Source organism: Coptis chinensis, chromosome 6 (assembly GCF_015680905.1).
Source record: "Coptis chinensis isolate HL-2020 chromosome 6, ASM1568090v1, whole genome shotgun sequence".
NCBI lineage: Eukaryota > Viridiplantae > Streptophyta > Magnoliopsida > Ranunculales > Ranunculaceae > Coptis > Coptis chinensis.
In genome coordinates, this window is record NC_141461.1 from 23,527,117 (window position 1) to 23,548,227 (window position 21,111).

The 21,111-nt window shown below is 34.8% G+C and overlaps 3 protein-coding genes across 3 annotated transcripts in view; all 3 read left to right on the forward strand.

The window, feature by feature from the left end:
* LOC147492194 (triacylglycerol lipase OBL1-like) overlaps nucleotides 1–21,111 on the forward strand; it is a 26,495-nt gene continuing 5,384 nt past the window's right edge. Inside the window, exons 1-4 of the mRNA XM_086565544.1 lie at nucleotides 1–324; nucleotides 1,266–1,459; nucleotides 3,565–3,615; nucleotides 16,963–16,975. Of these exons, the coding sequence (XP_086421670.1) occupies nucleotides 18–324; nucleotides 1,266–1,459; nucleotides 3,565–3,615; nucleotides 16,963–16,975 (565 nt within the window). The 5' untranslated portion in view covers nucleotides 1–17. The remainder of the gene's footprint in view (nucleotides 325–1,265; nucleotides 1,460–3,564; nucleotides 3,616–16,962; nucleotides 16,976–21,111) is intronic.
* LOC147492195 (uncharacterized) lies at nucleotides 4,102–8,133 on the forward strand. The gene is made up of 4 exons (XM_086565273.1): nucleotides 4,102–4,171; nucleotides 4,262–4,335; nucleotides 5,496–7,739; nucleotides 7,821–8,133. Exons 3-4 carry the CDS (start codon nucleotides 6,346–6,348, stop codon nucleotides 8,131–8,133), a joined length of 1,707 nt encoding a protein of 568 aa, XP_086421399.1. The 5' UTR covers nucleotides 4,102–4,171; nucleotides 4,262–4,335; nucleotides 5,496–6,345.
* Nucleotides 8,261–9,149, forward strand: LOC147492196 (uncharacterized). The gene has a single exon (XM_086565274.1). The coding sequence runs from the start codon at nucleotides 8,385–8,387 to the stop codon at nucleotides 9,147–9,149; it is 765 nt and encodes a 254-aa protein (XP_086421400.1). The 5' UTR covers nucleotides 8,261–8,384.

The window sequence follows — 21,111 nt, forward strand, 5'->3', positions numbered from 1 at the left end:
TCTACTCTCTTCTAAACATGATTTTTAAGGAGGGGTTTTGCGACGATAAGCTGGTCTTACGACCACATGAAGGGGGTCTCTATGATCTTTTTTGCCTCTTATTCTTACGCAACATCCAGCAAAATAGATATGTCGAATGTCCTGAAGGAACTGAAATAACAGATTTTGGACGTCGCAAACTTATCTTTATCTCAGTCCTCGCGCAAAAAATTATCCTTTCCATGACAAAGCCCATGCCAGTGCTTGGATTCCTATTCGAGATGTGGCTGAATCTATTGTATAGTAATCACAATTTGGCTGTGCTTTTGCTAAATTTCTTAAAAGGTCAGTCACCTTCTGTTCACCAGTATGGCATGGTAGGTAGGAGACTAGGAGTTTGTCAGCTGTTATTCAATCCTAAACGCATGCACGAATGCTTTAGTTGTCTAATCGTATTTAATATGTCTCAGAATTCATGGGAACAGTATAAGTGTGATTCAGACTGATAGAATTGCACGCATAATCTGATTAATAAAAGATTGTAGCACCGCATTCATTCTTCAAAATGATTTGGTCATTAAAGTGCACTAAGCCACTGATGTGTGTGTATATATATATATAGGGGGGAGATATAGCCACTCATATTAGAGTCACTTTCAAAACCTACAAAATCATATCTCATTTTACCAGTTGAATTAAGGACTCCCACCATAAATAATATGTCCACTAAATTTCAGCTCATTCAAATATGTCTAATCTAATTAAATGTTATTATGAAATCAGAAATTTTTTGACCGTTAGATAACGTTCAAAATGAACACTAGTTTTCGCTTAGACATATCTAAATATGATGAAATTTTATAGACATAATATCTATTGTGAGAAGATCATATCTACAAAATATCACGTCTTAATTCAATTTGTAAATTTATAAGTGGCTCTATCCCTCCCCACCCTCTCTATATATATATATGATCGATCTTATTTACTTGTGAGCTTTGAGTGGAAGTAGAACGTGTGCGCTGCATAAATAGACTCTGTTAGCAATAATAATGTTTCAAATGTCTGGATCATCATCACAACTCAATATGATGTTTTTGCAGAAAAAAAAATCATTTCCTTAATGCCACCTTAGATCAGCAGATACCATGTGGGCTGTTTAGCTGTTACATGTCTTCAGTCCTAAACAATGGGCTAGATTTTTATTTTTTCTCTTTTAAATTCATTCAGAATTTCAGATCTATAGAAGTAATAAAGATTAAATAAGGATTGATAATCTGTTACAGGAAAGTTGGTCATGCCTGTTACTACATCGGCGACATTCACATCGACACTTGGCAATGTTGACAAGAGAGTGGAATTAGACGAGAGCATAAACTGTGGAGATAGCAGATATTATGGCGCACTCTCTATAATGGCTGCTAAATTATCCTACGAGAATGAAGCCTTTATCCAAAATGCAGTCACCAATCAGTGGAAGGTAATGTCTGCTTATAATCATATTAAAGTATTCAGCTTTCATTTGAAAAATGGACTCATTCAATTCTGTCTATAATCACATTCAAATGATTAAGTTTTTATATGAAAAAAACGACTTAGATTGTTTTGATTTTGAAATAAGTGTATCATTCCATATTACAAAATATCGCGATATCTATTGAGATTTCAACAAGAGATACATAAATATTGCGATATGTTTTTTTTTATATATATAAGACTATAAATATTGGCGATATTTCAATGATATTGGCGATATTTGTTGATATATTATGATATTTTGTGTATGTAACAATTTTATTTAATATTTACTATTATATTTCGGATTAATTAGACTAAACCCCCCAAAGTATGTATCAGTTTAGATTAAATCCCTATTGTTTAAATTATTAGACTTAAATACCCATTCTGGTAGATGTTTCACTTAATTCCAAAACTACCCCTATTATTTTTTTCCTCGATCACTCTCCTACATTTTGCTAACATTACCACCATATCTATACAAAATTATAACCCAAGTACCAATAAATATTGCAATATATTTATATATATATATATATATATAAGACTATAAATATTGGCGATATTTCAATGTTATTTATGATATTGGCGATATTTGTTGATATATTACGATATTTTGTGTATGTAACAATTTTATTTAATATTTACTATTATATTTCGGATTAATTAGACTAAACCCCCCAAAGTATGTATTAGCTTAGATTAAATCCCTACTGTTTAAATTATTAGACTTAAATACCCATTCTGGTAGATGTTTCACTTAATTCCAAAACTACCCCTATTATTTTTTTCCTCAATCATTCTCCTACATTTTGCTAACATTACCACCATATCTATACAAAATTATAACCCAAGTACCAATAATTTGAAATGATTCCTACTTAATAAATTGTTAAAACTATATTGTAATCCCCTTCTACTCATTATTCTCCTTATGCTACAATATAATTCAATTGATTGTGATAAATGACCATCATCTTTAGCAAGCAAGCATTGTAGCATGTTGTCCTCCCTAAATACAACATGTAAAACTTCTATACAATATCTCTCTTTCAATTCAAAACAACCCCACATCGCTAGGACTTAAATCTAACTTATCTAATTAAAAAATATGAGAATATATATTGGGCTAGCTACGTCGACATACATAAATGACATACGAAATTGACATACGTAATCCACAGAATTGACATAATTTAATCCAAAATGGAATATAAAATATGGAATATATATATATATATATATATATATATATATATATATATATATATATATATATATATATATATATATATATATATATTTGCCTTTAAAGCCATTAAGAAAACCAATTTTGTTATAAAAGTGTTTAAAGAAGTTGGAAATGGGGTTAAGAGTGAGAAAGAATAATTGGTGGGGTGAAAAAGAATTCAAAATGTGTGATTACTAAGTTTAAGTAACAAAAATAGAAATGAGCTCTCTTAGAACATAAGATTTTAATTTTTAATCAAAACTCACTCAATCCAATTTGTTAAGTTTTAGATAAATAATCAAAGAAATTGAGTATTTGGAGCTAGGTTGAAATTGAATATTCATTGAGTTTACTTAAGGTTGGGTACGTTATTGGTGTTAGGGTTATGGGATTTGGGCTATGATTGATTGTATTGTGGAATCAAGTTAGGGAGGACGAGTGATTGGGAAAGAAGATGGAAGGGTCAAATATAATATAGGAGTAGTTATAGAATTAAGTGAAATAACAACTAGAATGGGTATTTAAGTCTAATGATTTAAACAATATAGGGTTTAATCTAAACGGGTGCATACTTTGGGGGGTTTAGTCTAATAAACCCTTATATTTCAAATAAATATAAATGATTTATCAATAAATATCTACAATATCCACGATATTTGTCGATATTTTAGATATATCCACAATATTTGCATATGAAGCAACATAAAATATCCCCAAAAAAGAGATATATTCACGATACATATCTAGAAATTGAGTATCGATAAATACTCATATACTGATATTTTATACTATGTATCAGTTTACATGATGATACACATTTTTGTGATTTTGTGCAGATGGAATTTTTGGAGTTCTTCAATTTTTGGAATGGCCACTACAACAAACAGGTTTTTTAGCGACGAAACTTTTACCGATGTTTTTATTTCGTCCCTGAAATGCACCTTTTGGCATGTTTATATCGTCCCTAATAGTCGGTTGGTTTCAGCTGGGAAAATTAGTTTTTGCGACATTTTTTTAAAATTTAAAAATTGTGTTCTCGTGATTTTTTAAAAATAATTTTTTTTTTTATAGAGTTGAAATGTGTAGTGTGCGATTTATATAAAAACGTCGGAAATAGTTTTCTGCATAGGGCGATGGATTTATTTAAAATTGGTATCGATATCAAAGTAGCGACAAGTCGAATAATATCGTTGGAATTGGTATTTTATACCGACATTGTATACCGTCAGAAATTGTGTTTTCGTTTGCGCGCAATTTCGGTAAAAACCAGCGCCAAATACTTTGATTTTTCACAAAAAAAAAAAAAAAAATAATAATAATAATAATAATAATGAAGAAACTTTCGGAAAAAATAATTAGAGAACTAAAAAAGGAAACAAAAGAAAAAAAGATGGAGACCTCATAGTTTCTCTCCTCACCTCCGAATTCCCATTTACTTTCCAGGTACCCTTTCTTAATTTTTTTGTAATTGTTCTTACCCCCTTTCTATTCCTACCTTCTGTAATTGTTGCAAGTTCAACTCTTTTGTTGTAGGCCCTTTATTTCGATCGGGTTCAGTTTTGCCTTCTCCTTCATCCTTCATTGAGAGAAAGCAAGTCAAATTTCTGGTAAGTTATGAAGCAAAAATCATTCTTTGAACTTGTTTACCGATAAAATAGATGAAAGTTATGATTTTTCTTTTTGTTTCTACAACGTTGAACCTGTTTTTGTTTGGAAACAAGAATTTTTAATCAAACTTGTTTGTAGAAATTAAAGAAGCAACTTTTTTCTGGTATTAGGAAGCAATATTAAGAACAAATGCATTAAAGTGCATAAATTTTGTTGGAAGATAAACATTGGTTTTATTGTACTGTATTGCAAGAATTTGCTATCTACAAGGGAACCTCACGTCAAGGTTGTTTAGATTAGAACATTATTGGTGAATTCATTGCAGAGCATAGTAAGACTATTTTTTTTTTTTATGGGTAGCATAGTAAGACTATCCCTCGAGGCATTCATTTGAGGAATGAAACTGTAATATTCTTTTTGGTAGTGAGATCATAAGGATCATATATTTTTTGATAGTTGTAAGTTTGTAACAACTAACAAGCAAGCTGTTGGGATATTTTCATTCATTCCATGGGAAGTTGTTATTATACATTTATACTAACATCAGTTTGATATAAAATGTCATCCCACGTCAATTAACTTTTTGGTACAGATCTGTCTTTGTTTGTTTCTTAAACTAAAGGATTATTAATATCAATAATAATGAGTAGTTAGTTCACTAGTCCTACACTCCTTTACTTAACAATGCTTTAATGACGCAATCATACACATCCAAGCAATTATGTCTCCCTTTTGCTATCCGTAAAGCCTAATAACATTCAGTCACTTATTGGACTCTGCGAATATACTTTTTTTTGCTAGCTTCAGTTCAGGTATTTTTTTTTTGCTTGTTGGGCCTACGAATATTTTTTTTTTATCATGTTATTTTTGCTTACTGGCTATTTAGAGCATATATCAATTTATTATTTCCCTCGAAATGGGTAGTAAATGAGTTTTTTTTATGGTTGTTTGAAGTGGTAGCTGAATATTTGGAAAGTATATAGGTTAGTTAAGCAATAAGTTAGGCTACCTTCATGGAGTTTAGATTCCATGGGAAGTGAGTAGCTGCTTTGTAGTTTGTACACAATTTGGATTTTGGGTTCACTTTCTTTGGCGGAGTACGTACTCAGTTTTCTACTTAACTCATTAATTAATTTGTTTTAATACCTTTTGTGCATAGGAACATATATGGATAAAAGTTGGATGAATATGCCGCATAGGCCTGAATACTTTCAAGGTCTTAAAGATTTTATTACGCTTGCCACCAATCATTTAGACAAAAAACGTAGATGCCGGTGTCCATGCAAGAAGTGCAATAATAGGTATTACCTGCACATCGATGTAGTAAAAGATCATTTATTTGATTCGGGTATTGACAAAGATTACACTCGATGGGTGCATCATGGTGAACCATTTGAAGTAATGAGTGATGATGATGACGATGATGATGATGATGGTTCGGGTGGACATTTTCATGGGTTGGACGACTTGCTCGCAGATGTAGCACCGATTCCTAGGAATATTTCGGAGCCTAGAGTGCAACATTCAGAAGCATTTCCTGTTCCTACTACAAGAGATGGAAATCCAGAACCATTTGCTAAACTTTTGCATGAAGCTCAAAAGCCTTTGTTTCCTGGTTGCAAGAAATATAGTACGTTGGATTTTCTCGTAAAGTTGTTTCATCTGAAGATAATTAACCGTTGGAGCAATAAATTGTTTGACATTGTTCTCAAGTTATTTAAGGATGCATTACCATATGGTGAAACACTCCCGAAGTCCCATTATGAGGCCAAGACGTTATTGCGAGGCTTAGGACTTGGTTATGTTTGTATACATGCTTGCATCAATGATTGTATGCTCTTTTGGAAGGAAGACCAAGATCTTGAAAGTTGTTCAATTTGTGGTGAACCGAGGTACAAAATTAATCAAGGGAAATGTAAAAAGATACCACAGAAAGTCTTGAGGCACTTTCCACTAAAACCAAGGCTTCAGAGATTGTTTATGTCTAGAATGACTGCTGAAGACATGAGATGGCACAAAGACAAACGAGTTCGAGGACAATGTACTCAGGCATCCGGCAGATTCAAAAGTTTGGGAGGACCTTGACAAGGAACATCCGTGGTTTGCTGCTGATCCTCGCAATGTTCGGCTTGGTCTTGCAAGTGATGGGTTATGGTGACATGAGCAGTACTTACAACATGTGGCCCATAATGTTTATGCCGTATAATTTGTCGCCTTGGAAATGTATGAAAGAACCATTTATTTTCATGTCTCTTCTTATACCTGGACACAAAGCACCTGGAAATGATATTGATGTTTACATGCAACCGTTGATAGAAGAATTATTAGACTTGTGGCAAAATGGGGTGGAGACATTTGATGCGGCGACAAATAAAATGTTTGTAATGCATGCCGCAGTATTGTGGACAATAAATGACTTTCCTGCATACGGAAACTTGTCCGGTTGGTCCACCAAAGGTAAGATGGCTTGCCTGAATTGTAACAAGGATACATTCTCTTTGTACTTAAAGAACGGGCATAAGCAATGTTACATGAACCACGGCCGATTTTTGCGGCCAAGACATCCTTTGAGAAAGCGTCTCAAGCAATTACCTGGTGGAATTAGTGGCAGCAAGTCTGAACCAAAGAAATTAAGTGGGGAAGATGTGAGGTTACAACTTCTGCATGTCGAAGAACAAACATTTGGAAAACATCTAAATAATAAGAAGAGAAAGCGTTCTGAGGTTGAGTATAATTGGACAAAGAGGAGCATTTTTTTTCGTTTACCTTATTGGCGAAGCCTTAATCTGCGGCACAACCTCGATGTTATGCACATTGAAAAGAACATTTGTGAGAGTGTTATGGCAACGTTGTTACACTTAGAAAAAACAAAGGATTCAGTGAAAGCTCGAATGGACTTGGAAGCATTAGGTATTAGACCAGAGTTACATCTGATTCCTAGGGGTAATAAGTTTGTTATACCCCATTCTTGTTATACGTTGTCACCTGCCGAGAGAAAGAGCTTCTGCGAATGGTTGAAGACGGTAAAATTTCCTGATGGTTATGCATCAAACATTTCTCGATGTGTCAATGTTAAAGAATGTAAAGTATCTGGAATGAAGAGTCATGATTGCCATGTTCTTTTACAACGAATTCTCCCAGTTGCACTTCGTTGTTTCTTGGCTAGTGATGTATCAAGTGCATTAACCGAGTTGGGCTTGTTTTTTCGAGAACTATGTTGCAAGACATTAAAGCTGGAAATGCTCGAGAGATTAGAAAAGGATATTGATGTGATACTTTGTAAGCTTGAGTTAATATTTCTGCCAGCATTCTTTGATGTCATGGTCCACTTAGCAGTGCACTTGCCATATGAGGCGATACTTGGAGGACCAGTTCACTATCGGTGGATGTACCCAATTGAGAGGTCGATGTTTGTTAGCTATAATTTAATTTGTTTGCACTTATATATTTCTACTTGGAATTCACTTGTTTAAAGTCTAAATAGGTTTTTGAAAACTCTCAAGAAATATGTTCGTAATAAAGCACACCCAGAAGGATCCATTGCTGAAACTTACATTGACACTGAATGTCTTACATTCTGCTCAATGTATCTAGAAGGAATTGAAACACATTTCAATCGTGAAGAGCGGAATTATGATGGTGATCATTCTAAACAAGTCAAAGGATTGCATGTTTTCACACAAAAGGTTCGACCATTAGGAGCTCCCCAAATTATCGAACTTAGTGCGAAGGATTTCAATAAGGCTCAATACTATGTGTTGAATAATTCAGAAGAAATATCTTCACATTTTGAGTAAGTCCCCAACTTAGTTCTTCGACATTATATTTATTATATATGAACATATATGTAATATTTTGTTTTAAATACACAGTCAACACATGGTTGAGCTTAAAAGACAAAGTCCGCATGAATTAGACGAAAGGCAAGAACGACACCTTGCTGAATGGTTTAAAAAACGCGTAAGTATTGGTTTAGTTTTTCAAGTAGTTCCTTTACTTGAGTTTGAGAATTTTGTATTTGCATTAATTTTTTTTTTAATCAATATAGATGCAAGTAATGCGTAGAGAGAAATCTTCTGAAGCAAGCGACGAACTGTATTCATTAGCATGTGGGCCTGATCGTCGTGTGACTCAATATAGTGGCTGTATTGTTAACGGAGTTAGATTTCATACCAAGGACCGCAAGGCAACACTCCCAACCCAAAATAGTGGCGTGGTTGTAAATGGCGAACACCAATCAAAAGAAATGGACTTTTATGGTGTCCTAACAGATATTTTAGAGCTAAATTACCTCTTTAGAAACCGAGTTTTTCTTTTCAAGTGTGACTGGTGGGATGTTGGAAATAGGATGGGAATAAATATAGATGACAATTTCACTAGTGTTAATGTCTCAAAGAAGTGGTATAGTGGAGACTCATTTGTGTTGGCGACCCAAGCAACTCAAGTTTTCTATTTGGAAGATACCAAATTGCGTGGTACTTGGCAAGTTGTGCAAAAGGTAACTCATCGAAATGTGTATGACGTTCTAGAGAAAGATGAAGTGACTACTCCAGAGAATGATGATGAGGCTTATCAACAAGAAGAGCAGCTTGGAAGGGAAGAAATCCAAAGCGAAGATGTTGCACTTGTACAATTAAACAGGGAGGATGTGGAGCCTGATGAAGTTGATGAGAATGTGGTAAATCAAAATCTGATGGTTGTGGGCAATGACTTCATTGATGATGATTCTGAGGTTGAAGAAGATGATACATTACTAGACTATTATAGTGAAGAAGGAAATGCTTCTAGTGATAGTGATACCGACATTGATTAGAAGTTAATGTAATAACATTATAAATCATGAATGAGTATAGTATTACTTCTAAGTTTTCTTATAATATTAATTTTCTTTTAGTTATTCTTCTTTTAATTTATCATTTATGGTTTTCAATAAATAATTATCCATTTTGAATGTATATCATTGTTATTTGTCAATTTATTGCTTATTGATATTATGGGATTGCATTACTGACACTTATTGAACTAATCTAAATTTCTCGCCCTAATTTTTTGTTCTATTTAACATTGTGGTTTTATTATTTGTGATTAATCCTTCCTGTCTCTTGTGTAGTCATGGCACCCGGTCGTCCTCGGCGCCCATATGCTAGTGAGCAGCCTCAATCCAGTAAGGGTGGTTCTTGTATAGGAGATAAACTCATTCTTTTAATTTGTTTTACTTTTTTATTACGTACAAATACCTAACTTTCCTTGTGACTGTTTTTTTTTGTGTTCTAAATAGCTTCTGCAGCCAATCATAAAAGGGTTAAAGGAAGGGCAAAAAATAAATATCTTACAAAACACATCAAGCGGGGTGGAGGGAAACCAAGAATAGATATTCTTCCTGGAAAAGCAAGGCCTATAGGCGATTGGGGCCAAGAATGGATTAATGAGCTTGGCATGATAGCTAAGGATGACATGCCCCCTTTTGCCCATAAGTGGAAGGATGTGGATGATGATGCAATAACGCTTCTTCATGAAAAAGTTTTGGTAAATGAGTAATACATATTAATTATTACATTTCATCTCTTACTTAGCTCTGCAAGTTTATTATATTACTACTATTTCAAGAGCTTAAATGTGATATGTTTTTCAAATGAGTTAATTATGAGAGTGAGATTATTGCTTACTAACTGATTGGTAGATTCCTTGCATTAATTCATTTAAATTGTGTGTATAAAATTACAATTTCATTGGTCGAACTTTTGTGTTAGTTAAGTTGTTTATTTTTGTCCAGCTTATGTTTTTTCTTTCTTTTTCTTTTCCCTTTTTTTTTTTTTTTTTTAATCTTTTTTGTAGGATAAGTTTGATATGGATATGAGTCAACCACATGTGGTGTCAGCTGTAAATGGATATTTAAGGGACCGCTTTAAGGATTACAGGTGCATCCTTCACACGCACTATGTGAACCTACCCAATAATGTAAACAAACGCGAACACCCATAAGCAGTATTTCACAAGATGCGTGGGAAAGTTGGTGTGATTTCTGGGAAACTGAAAAGTTAAAGGTAATTTAGAATTTTAAAGGAGAAATCTTATATTGAACTAAATGTATAAATTTTATATTGAACTAGATATGTGTGCCTGTGCTCATTGGTCTTTGTCGGTTAGAGTCATTTGTTGTCAATCCTATGATTTTGATAATTGGTGTGCTTTATTCTAGTATACATAAGGGTATGCCCTTTGGTTAGTAGTTCCTTGCTAATCTTGCTAATAAGGAAAGTCAGAAGGTAAGAAAAGGAAAGAAGAGTGGCAGGCTAAGTGAAAGGGAATTCATAAGTTAGAAGCAGGCAAAAAGGTAAAAGGAAGGGTGGTTGAAAGATACAAGTTTTCCGTAGGCTAGACTTAATGGTGACTATTCACTAAAGGGTTTTTTTTATGCCCCGAAGGGGACTTAGGTTAGGGTAACGATCTACTCTTTAATGATCTATATGATCTGAACTATAAGGATTGGCTTCATTGCAGCGGACTTTCTTTATTAACTACTTGAAGACTTTTCAAGAGGAAAAAACATGCTATGGAGGAACTCCCTTCTTCCTTGCTTCCCTTCTTGCTAGCTTACAAGATAGGATAATAAGTACTTGCATTCATTCAATTCCTAATACAAATTAAAATGTATTTGTTTGGATGTAGAATGTCAGTGAGAAGAACAAGTATAGTCGCTCGTGCTTAACAACTGGTCACCGTGGTGGTTCAAAGTCTTTTATCCGGGCTCTTGCAGATATGGTATGTATATAGGATTTCTTATTACTTAGATAATTATGTTTTTTGTTTCTTAAACAGATGGTATAACCTGTCTCTCTTTGGAAATGGTACAGGCTGATCCTGAGAGCCAACAAGAGCCTAGTCAGATTGAACTGTATAAAAATACCCACTATAATGAAAAGAAAGGCTGGATTTCTCTTCAAGCTGAAGAAAACTATGTAAGTAATATGTACTATGAAATGCCCACTATTTGTTTGATATTTATTTCTAACTAACAATAATATAGGAAAAAATGTGTGAACTCCGATCTGAACCTCCACAAGAAGGCTCGACCCCATTGACAAAGCAACAGATATTTGATAGAATATTGGGTGTAAGACGTGGTTACAATAGAGGCCTTGGTCACGGATAGGTAGCTCCATCAAGCAAAGCTGGAGGTGGATATGTGAATGCAGAGGTGGATCAGCTGAGGAGGAGGGCAGCAGATGCGGAGAGCCAACTTGAGGAGTTGCGTAATTCGACACAAGAGAGAATGAATGCCCAACAATAGGAAATGGATGCCCAAAAGGCAAGAATCGATGAGCAACAACGCGCATTGGACTTCCTTATGTCGAAGTTCCAGAATGCTTCTTAATCGTGGTACAAACAACTTTTGCTCCCTTTATCATTTGAAATTAGTTTTCCTGCTGCCATGATTTTGAATAACTCTCCATGTTTCCTAGTTGTTTTATTGGATTTTTCTTTCATGCCTTCAATTGTTTAGGTTAGTTGGTTCTGCCATGCGTCAGTAGATTGTACATAACTTTCTGCTCACTCTTTTGTTTTACAAACCGTTTGTTGTTCCTGAAAATAGACTTCTTAAGCTTTCCAATGGTACCAATCTTGCCTTATAACTCCTACTAGTTTAGTACAGGATTGCCTGCTAAGTTGTGTGTCCACTGTCTAGTGTCAACTCTATTTATCCCTATAAGTGTATGTTAGTAGTAGCAGTCCCCCCTTTAGTGACAATTCTAGATCCGCCCCTGCCATCAACTGCGCTTCTTTGTGGTAGTTAGGTGCTACGTCAGTCGTGTGCACATATGACGGGGACATAACATTTGGGTCCATTCAATAATAGTTTGGACTTTTACTCTTTTATGAGAGGTTATGAAATCTCTCTTCGTGGGCGCTTAGGTTAGCTGGTCTTCTGGTCGAGTTTTTCCTCTACTCTTCCTTTGGTTATATACCAACTCACCTGCCTAGAAAAGTGGATTCTCCTGATTCAGCGGATCCGGGGTTTCGTATGAAGCATCTGCGGATTACTAACCTGTGGATCGAGATCTTAGGATCTAGCTAGATAATACTTTTTACACCTTAGGGAAAGCCCATACAGCAGAACGACACCCTTTCATAAGGAAAGAGTTCTTGTTGCTTCAAAAAAGGTCTGGCAAAGAGCACCGGTGAGGCAATCAACTTTAAAGAGCTCACGCGGATTATGCCTACCTTGGCTACCGGTGAAGAGGGGGGGTCAATTTACTTAACCAAAGCCATACCTCGAAGTTACTTAGGAAGCGGCTTTGTCTTAGCCTTTCTACCTTCTCGCCGAGCCTTTCATGGAGGAAGGGCTTCGCATCGCACTCGAGCTTTGGATCAATGTCCCACCCTCCGCCTTAGGCTTGTAACGACAAAGAATGCTTAACGATCTTTTGTGCTCCTTGTTCGGCCAGCCCTCACAATTGGTTGGTTGCAGTCACTGGTTCAAATCGTTCTTCTATGTGCTTGTTTGGTTTGGAGAGTGCGCCACCTTACTCCACTTGATGTTCGTATGCTGTTTTCTCTCTCCCACCCACTGAGGACGAAGTTAAATAGAGAAATTTGGGTGCCGAGGACAATCTGCGAACCCATCGCTTCATCAAAGCTTCACGACATAAGTTGAGGCCGAAGAACTCTCATCCGATCCACTTTCTCAAGGAATACATAGACATCTTCGCTTGGAGTTATGACCAGAGGACTCTACCCGCCAAGCTTAAGCTTAGTAGTTGTGTAGGCAGAAAAAATAGCATAGTGAAATAAAGTTCTCATGGGTGGCCTTCCTACTATTAATTAAAAGGAAGCGACCTCTCTTTTCTTCGTTGTCGGGTCACCCTCAAAATGTAATGGCTAGCTTAGATAAGAGCACTTCAAGCTATTCAAATAGATCTAGTCCAGAGTAGTGGTGTGTTGCTAGGCCGGTACTTCAAGTTCTCGTCCCCGACACGCTTTTGTTTGGAAGCCATGGCAAGCTTTTATCCCCGATTGTACCGGTTCCCCGGCAAGCATTAAGAAGTTCTATCCTCTCGCTTCTTAAAACTTCTGTGCTTAACTTAATCTCCGCCCTACTTATCTTTTCCCATGCGAAGTGAATAGTTGTTTCCAAAAGAAACGACTTTAGGTATACTTCCGTTGTGTGTGTATTTGTTTCTCTCATTATTGAAGCAGTTATGCTTGTGTGAAAGCGGAGCCTTGGGGAAGGGTAATGTTTTAGCGATGCGCCCCTTGGACCTTAGCCCCTTAAGGCTTGGGTTCTAGTGGCGGACTCTTCTTAGTCCCGCATATACACCGTGACGCTGAATCCTTAACGGGTGATTTACCATACAGTGCAACCACCGTAATCAAATATTCATAAGATTATTAAGGACACGAGGGGATATACCTGTGAACCAAGTCTAGACACACGTAGCTAAGATCATAAAAATAGATCTATAGGGATCGCCGACGGCTTTCGAACTATATCTCATAACCGAAACTCCCCCTCTTTCTGACTAGGATTAGCTTCGATAATAAGAACATCGAAAGGTAGAAGCGAACTAGTTTATCCGCCCACACGTCTCTCTTCATGATCATCTTTCGATGAAAAGATCGAAGGAATGCATCTAGGAATACCAGACCGGTTTAGTGACACTAGAAAGGGAAGGGGGATCTCTTTTACAAAAAAATCGATTAAGGGATTACGCCAAACAAGCAAGGGTAGTCTTATATCAGCTGGCATTCTCAGTTAGCTTCTTTTTTTTAGCACAGGAGGTAATGTGATGCAAGTCTTACACTCATATTGGAAGGGACTAAACTCCGCAACTTATTAGGAGTAGGGGCTTACGGTCCACGCATTAAAGCACTTATTTGGGTCTGAAAAAGCAACTGTTTTAACACTGAGGGTGTGTTTGTTATGATGGAAACACTATGGAAAGAAAAGGAAAATAAGAGTGGTCGGTCCACCTTTTCCATAGTTTTTAAAACGTTTGTTTACCCATGGAAAGAAAATGGGTTTTTCCATATGGAAACAAATGGAAAAGGTTTTGTGTCCTTAGCTAACCCCTGAAAATTTTGTAGAAAGGAAAGGAAAGGAAATAGATAGATAGGGACTTACTACTAATACACCCCACCCAACAATACAATTATTCATTTCCATAGCTTTTGCAAACAAACATGATTATTCTTTTCCCCAGTTTTTACTTTCCTTTCTCCAGTTTACCAAACACATACCATTTAAAATTATTTCATTTCCATTCCATTCCATAGTGGACCACTCATTTTATTTCTTTTCCTTTCCATGAGTTAAAATTTAACAAACACACCCTGATTTTTTAAGATTACCAAACGACTCTCTTTTCATCTTGTATGCTTCAAAACTTAAAGACCTTCAATCATAGGTTAGACTGTCTTTGGAAATCTTCTTTTGCCTTGGACTGGTGGGGCTAGCATGTGCTTCCTCAGTTCGGAGAGCATTAGATTCACTCGAACACTTCTACTTCCTTCTCTAAGCCTGCACCCACACCACCTTTTCCATCTCCATTTCATTTTCCCTCAATTATCAGCCCAGAAAGAAAGAGTAGTAGGCCTAGGCTTAACATACGTGCTAAGACAAATTCCCTTATCTAAATGGAAAGTCCTTAATCACATCATAAGCTTTTTCTCCTTCGCATCACTTCATCGTCCTTGATTTGCTCTCTCAGTCTCCCCAGATTTGGGAATGGTTCTTTCCGCCGTGAACTGTCAAAGTGGTTAGTCTGCGACCCCCCTCTTTTTCCATAAGTGAGAGCACTAGCACCGTCCAACTCCACTGGTACTATTCATCTATATATGGATCACTCCTGCTTTCTCCCCAATGGAATGATCTGGACCCTTGCAAAAGAAAAGAAAGGACCTCTAAATCCTAACTAAAAAGCTCCCAATTAGGTCAGTAGCTGGCCGAGTAATTGATAGACCAAATAAGCACAGTAGCTGTTAGAGCCGAAGGAGCTCTATTTTGAATTCTATAGCCTACGCACTTGCCTTTAGGGGATCAAAGTTGGATGAATTTCCAGTGGTTCCTTCCATTGGCGTCATCGAACCACGTTAGCAATCCAGAAGAACTAGAAGTTCGAAATGACCGGTCAAAGGAAGTATATGGAGAGATGGTCCTCTTTGTATAGCTTTTTTCTTAAGATATTGTACGTTAGTTGTCTCAAAGATATAACTGTGGATGAGTTTTAAGAGGGACAGATTGTCTGCTTTGATATTTGTTGGTCATGTTTGAGGGAACCAATAAGAGCTGCCCATCACAGATTCATTGAAGATTCTTTACAAAGTAAAGTTTCTTTTGCAACTATTTTTTTTTTTTTTTTCAAATTTGTTTGTTTAGTTCAATTAGTTATTACTGTTGTGATTGGCTGTGACTGAAGTTTAGATTTTTCAATTTTCATATATGTTAGAAAGATGGATGGTCGTTACTCTTTGTATTGCAAAGTGAGTTTTTTTTTTTGTTATTGGGATTGTTTTAGGCCCTAGCTTAGTTTTTGGTTGCTTCATAGAAAAATGAGTGGACTAAACTAAACATGAGTTGAAAAAGTGAGCTATATATTTTTTCAATTTCTATGAGTTGCTTCAAGATATATTTTTAGTTTCCTCACCATAACCATAGCTTCCGCTAGGATAAGAAACCTTAATTCTTTAGTTCAAATTGATTCCTTTTAACATGTTTTATAATTATTTAGCTATTTTTTTTGCATTATTGAATTATGAAGCAATATTATACTGCATTCATTATTTAGAAGTGATGACGATATGCGTTCAGCGATATTGGGTAAAAGATCGGTTTCGTGGCACTGTAGCTACTTGATTTAACTGGCACTTGTCGAGATGGTTAAGTAGCCGGTTCCACTAATCAATATATCTTTTAGTAGTTGGGTTTATGGTTGAAGTTTTCTTTTTTTGTATTAAATGGAAGTATATTATTTGAATTTCAGGTTATGACAGGTTTTAAATTTATGAAATGTTGGAAATATATAGAGAAAACTCTGCCGATTTTTTTTAGAATGCAATGTACAGAGATTTTATATTTTAGTTCTAGTTTGGACTCGTGTGAGTCAAACCCACTCACGTCTTGGTTTATTAGATTGTTGAATATTTGGATCGAGTTCTTTTATCTGAATATTCAATCGTCTGAGAAATTGGGGCGCTACAATATAAGATAAGTAATGGCTTGAAGAATTAAGGGAGATGGTGCAATAATGGAGTTACCTTGCTGAATTGGTAAGAAATTCTTTTAGTTTGGTGAATGAAGATATTTTTAGCTTGCAGCAGTGTTAGAGGTAGATATGCTTGCTGCTTAGTTGTGCTAAATTTTTTGTAACAAACTATGGAGTAAGGGGGGTGTTATAGCTAGCCAAAGATATGTCAGAAGATGGCATGTCAGTGGCCTGGGGCCTATGGCAGCCTAGGAGTTAAATTATACTAAAATGGAGAGTAAAATACTAATTAGATTAGTGTTAGCATTTAGTATCTCATTTTTTATCGTTGTACATATTAACATATTCCATATTTCTATGTTAAATAAATATCATTATAAGTGATTAATTCTTAGATTTTAATTATGTGTATGTGAAATCTAGGAGCCAACGAGAGGTATAGTTTGTTATTTAGATTACATGTCTGGTGTTGGATTATTTGGATTATCTTTAAATATATGTTGCCTCTTGGCTTGACATATTTCAGTAGATGTGAACTAAATGTTGTCATATTTTGTTTACAGGTTCTCATGCCGTTTGGAAGAGACAATTTCTATGGGTTTGTTTGGGCATACTTCTTTTGGAATATAAAGTACTATGTGATAGATGTTTAGACAATTTCTTTTGATGTTTTGTTGTTTATAAGACTATTATATGTATGTAATGAATCATATTACTCTTAAATATGGAGAGAGCAACCTTTATAAATTACTTTTGGGAATGTTATTGGTTAAATTTAATGCGATTGAATTGAAGTTATTTATATGATTCTTTTAGGTTTTGTGATTAAAATAAACGAAATAATGTAAATATGTAATTGAACAAAAACTGGGTTCAAAGAAAAAAAAATCGGCGCTTTGTCAAAGCGTCGCTAAAAATAAATTTATAGTGTACAAACAAGTGTTATAATTTTGCGACAAATTTAAAAAGCGTCGCCACAGGTTTATTTTCAGCGACGATAAATATTGTCGCTATATGGATTTAGTAACCAAAAGTTTGGTGTTGTTGTAACGAAACAAAACGTCGGTAGTATAAGATTACAACAACGAGATGTATAACGTCGTTATAAGTTAATCTTTAGCAACGGTAAATAACGTCGCAATAGTAATTTAAGTAGCGAAAAATGAGTGTTGTTGCTACGAAACCAAACGTCGGTAGTTCTGAAGACTACCGACGATTTTACAAACGTTGCTACTAATTCATCTTTAGCTACAATATATAACGTCGGTAGTTCTGAGTATTACCGACGATTTTGTAAACGTCGCTACTAATCCATATTTAGTAACGATATATAACGTCGCAATGTGAATTTTAGTGCCGAAAAATAAGTGTTCTTGCCACGATATAAAACGCCGGTAGTACTCATCACTACCAACGTTATACGCACACGGTTGATATTGTGCTTTGAGATTATACGCACACGGTGTATGTCAATGCAAACCGAAGTCTCTAGATATATAACTTGACATACAATTTTGGGACTATTATTCAAAAACTCCAAACTCAGTCAATGTCAAAATTGCATTGAGTCGAGTTAGATCAAAAACTCAAGAGTTGACTCGGTGAGTTAAAATGTGCATATATACTAATAATATCATATTTAAGTTTTTCTATTAAAACTATATTAAGTATATACAAATCAAAAATCAACATATATCACAAAAGAAAAGTGGTTGGAAATGGTTAGTTGGGTTTCTTTGAGTGGAATAGGCCTCTTTTAGGTCAAGAGTTCGAATCTGTATGTACACAAGTTTGCAAAAACAAAAATGTTGTGTGTTGACTTGTTAGACTCACGAGTTAATCGGTTGAGTTACTCGACCGACTCGATGAGTCATGTAAAACAACTAGTGTAGGCGAGTTTTATCGAAATCTAATTGAGTCGAGTTGACTCTGCTGAGTTCTGGGACAACAAAACCGGACTTTGATTTTGTGTAGATGTTGTCTGATTTGTTGTCCCAAAATTGTGTCCAGCTATCAAAAAACCTTGTAAATTAGTCTTTCATAGAAATTCTATAGCACAAAAAACTAACATCATTCTATAAGTTTTTCATTCTTCCATTTATAACACAAATAACCATGGTCGAAAATATCAACCGATATATCGGATAGATATATTGATATAATTTTGAACTGATATATATCATATTTTCCTATATAATTCGGTAATTAAGGGGAGTTTTGGAAACATGTACGGAGGTGTTTTGGGTATCTTTTTCATGACACGTGGACACTCTAAACACGTTTTAAAAATAAATTGGTGAGGGTATAGCTATAATATATATCTAAAGATATATTAATTGATATATCCGATATATATCATTGACTTTGACTTATTTTTTATTAATATCTATGATATTTTTGATATATATCGGTTTATATCAGTGATATTTCCAATATTTTAGAATATATCAATATATATAAAAAAATGACCAATCAACCAAAAGCTATATATCAACCGATCTGATATATATCAGTTTTTGGAGGGTCCGATACATCTCCCGATATCGAAATATTGGGGCCTTGCAAAGTTGCAAATAACTATCTTCATTCTATACACGAGAATAGTGATATCATCTTTCATCAACGTATGTCAACTCAAGTTACACTCCTTATCTGCAAGTCGACACGGAATGTTTTAATATCAACTAGCAAATAGCACGTGCTATGCACGTGAACAAAAAATATTCATAATACGTGGGGCTCACAGTTGGAGAGAGAAAAAAAATGCAGTTTCTTTTTTTTTTTATATATTTTTAATTGTTTTATTCTAGTGGGGTCCACATAAGAGATAAAAAAAACTAAAAATGACAAAAAAAATAAAAATAATGTGTGGACACTATTATGCTTGGCCCACCGTTTTTATCTTTAAGACTTAAACATTCAAATATTTACCATTATGCCATCAGTTTTGGTTTTTTTAAGTCTTTGAAAATCAGATAATTACCATTTTGCCTCTGTGACGGACACAAATGTGACACCAAAACACTATTCCTCCTACCCTATATTTTTCTAATATAGTAAGATTTTTGGGCAATGCCTCTGCCATAATTAATTTGTTGAGGTTGGACAAATGGTACATAGACATGGGACAATAAACATTTAAAATTTCTTTGAACAACCTAATTTACAAGATTTATGGATAGCTGGACACATAGAACAAAGTATAGCGATAGGCAAATATATCGACCTCCAAAAACTCGATATATATCATTGAAATATCGCTCGATGTGTCGATATTTTACATGGAGGCATCTGTTAAAATCCATGATATATCTCGATTTTTTTTATATATCGATAATAACCAAAATATTCCAGTTACTTTTATTACATAATAATCAACAATAAAAGGAAAAGAAATATGTGAAACAATATAACCAATTAGTAGAAACTTTCATAATTTCATATCAACACCCAATAATTCTTAATTTTCTTTGGAATGATTTATGGGTACCCATGATTTATTTGGATATGTTATAAGGTGAAACAAAATATTCTTGATTCCTTATTTAATTTTCTTTACATTGATTTGTAAAAGGAAATCGAATTGAGAAAATGAGAAAATTAAGAAGAAGGAATCGTAATTGATAATTGGATTTATGGGGAAACAAAATTGATATTTTTTTATAAACAAAAAAATTAAAAAAATATAAATATTATATTTGATGGAGTCAAAATAGAAAGATTGATTTGAAAAATAAAAGAAACAAATAGTTTAATTATATCCGAAAATTCAAAACTAGATCTAAAGAAAAATGACAAAAGAAGAGAAGAGAATGAGAAGAGGGAGTTCAACATCATCTACCTTATTCACTAAACAAAAACTTCAATCCGCCTTTTTTATTCTTTCTCCTCAAAAAGTTGTAAAAGATCAGCAAAAAATTTGACTCTTGAACTGAAGAAGATAAGCTATTGATATCATAAAGAAAAGTTGAAGTGAGAGAGAAAGTGAAAGTGAAGATAAACTTATCACGATATTTTCAATATATCAAATTATCGCTAAAATATCGCGATATTTAAGAAAATATCGAGGATATTTGCAGTTTTGCCATTAGAAAATATCAAATTCATATCTTCGATATATTCATATCCTTTGCTGAGTTCTCGATACAAATCGCGATATGTCGCGATATTTTTGTACTATGGCTGGTACGGCAGGGAATCGGGTCGGGTTTGACCTGAATCTGACCCAACCCGAATCCGAATAGTTCGGGTTCGGGTCAATTTTTATATCTGTTTACTTATTATGGTTGGGTATGTCGAATTCGGGTTCGGATATATTTTTTGGGTTTTTTTTTTAATTTTTAGTGTTATCCGATCGGGTTAGTTGGATTCGGATATTAAATTTCGGATATAATCGGGTTTGGGTTCGGATATTATGAAATTATTCAGATTCGGATTCGGATATAGCCATATCCGACCCGAACCCAACCCGATCCCTGCCCTAATGGCTGGACACACAATTTTAGGACAGCAAAACCAGAAGACATCGATAAATAGTTCTTCTTGGAGTATTATCAAAATTATATAGATGCG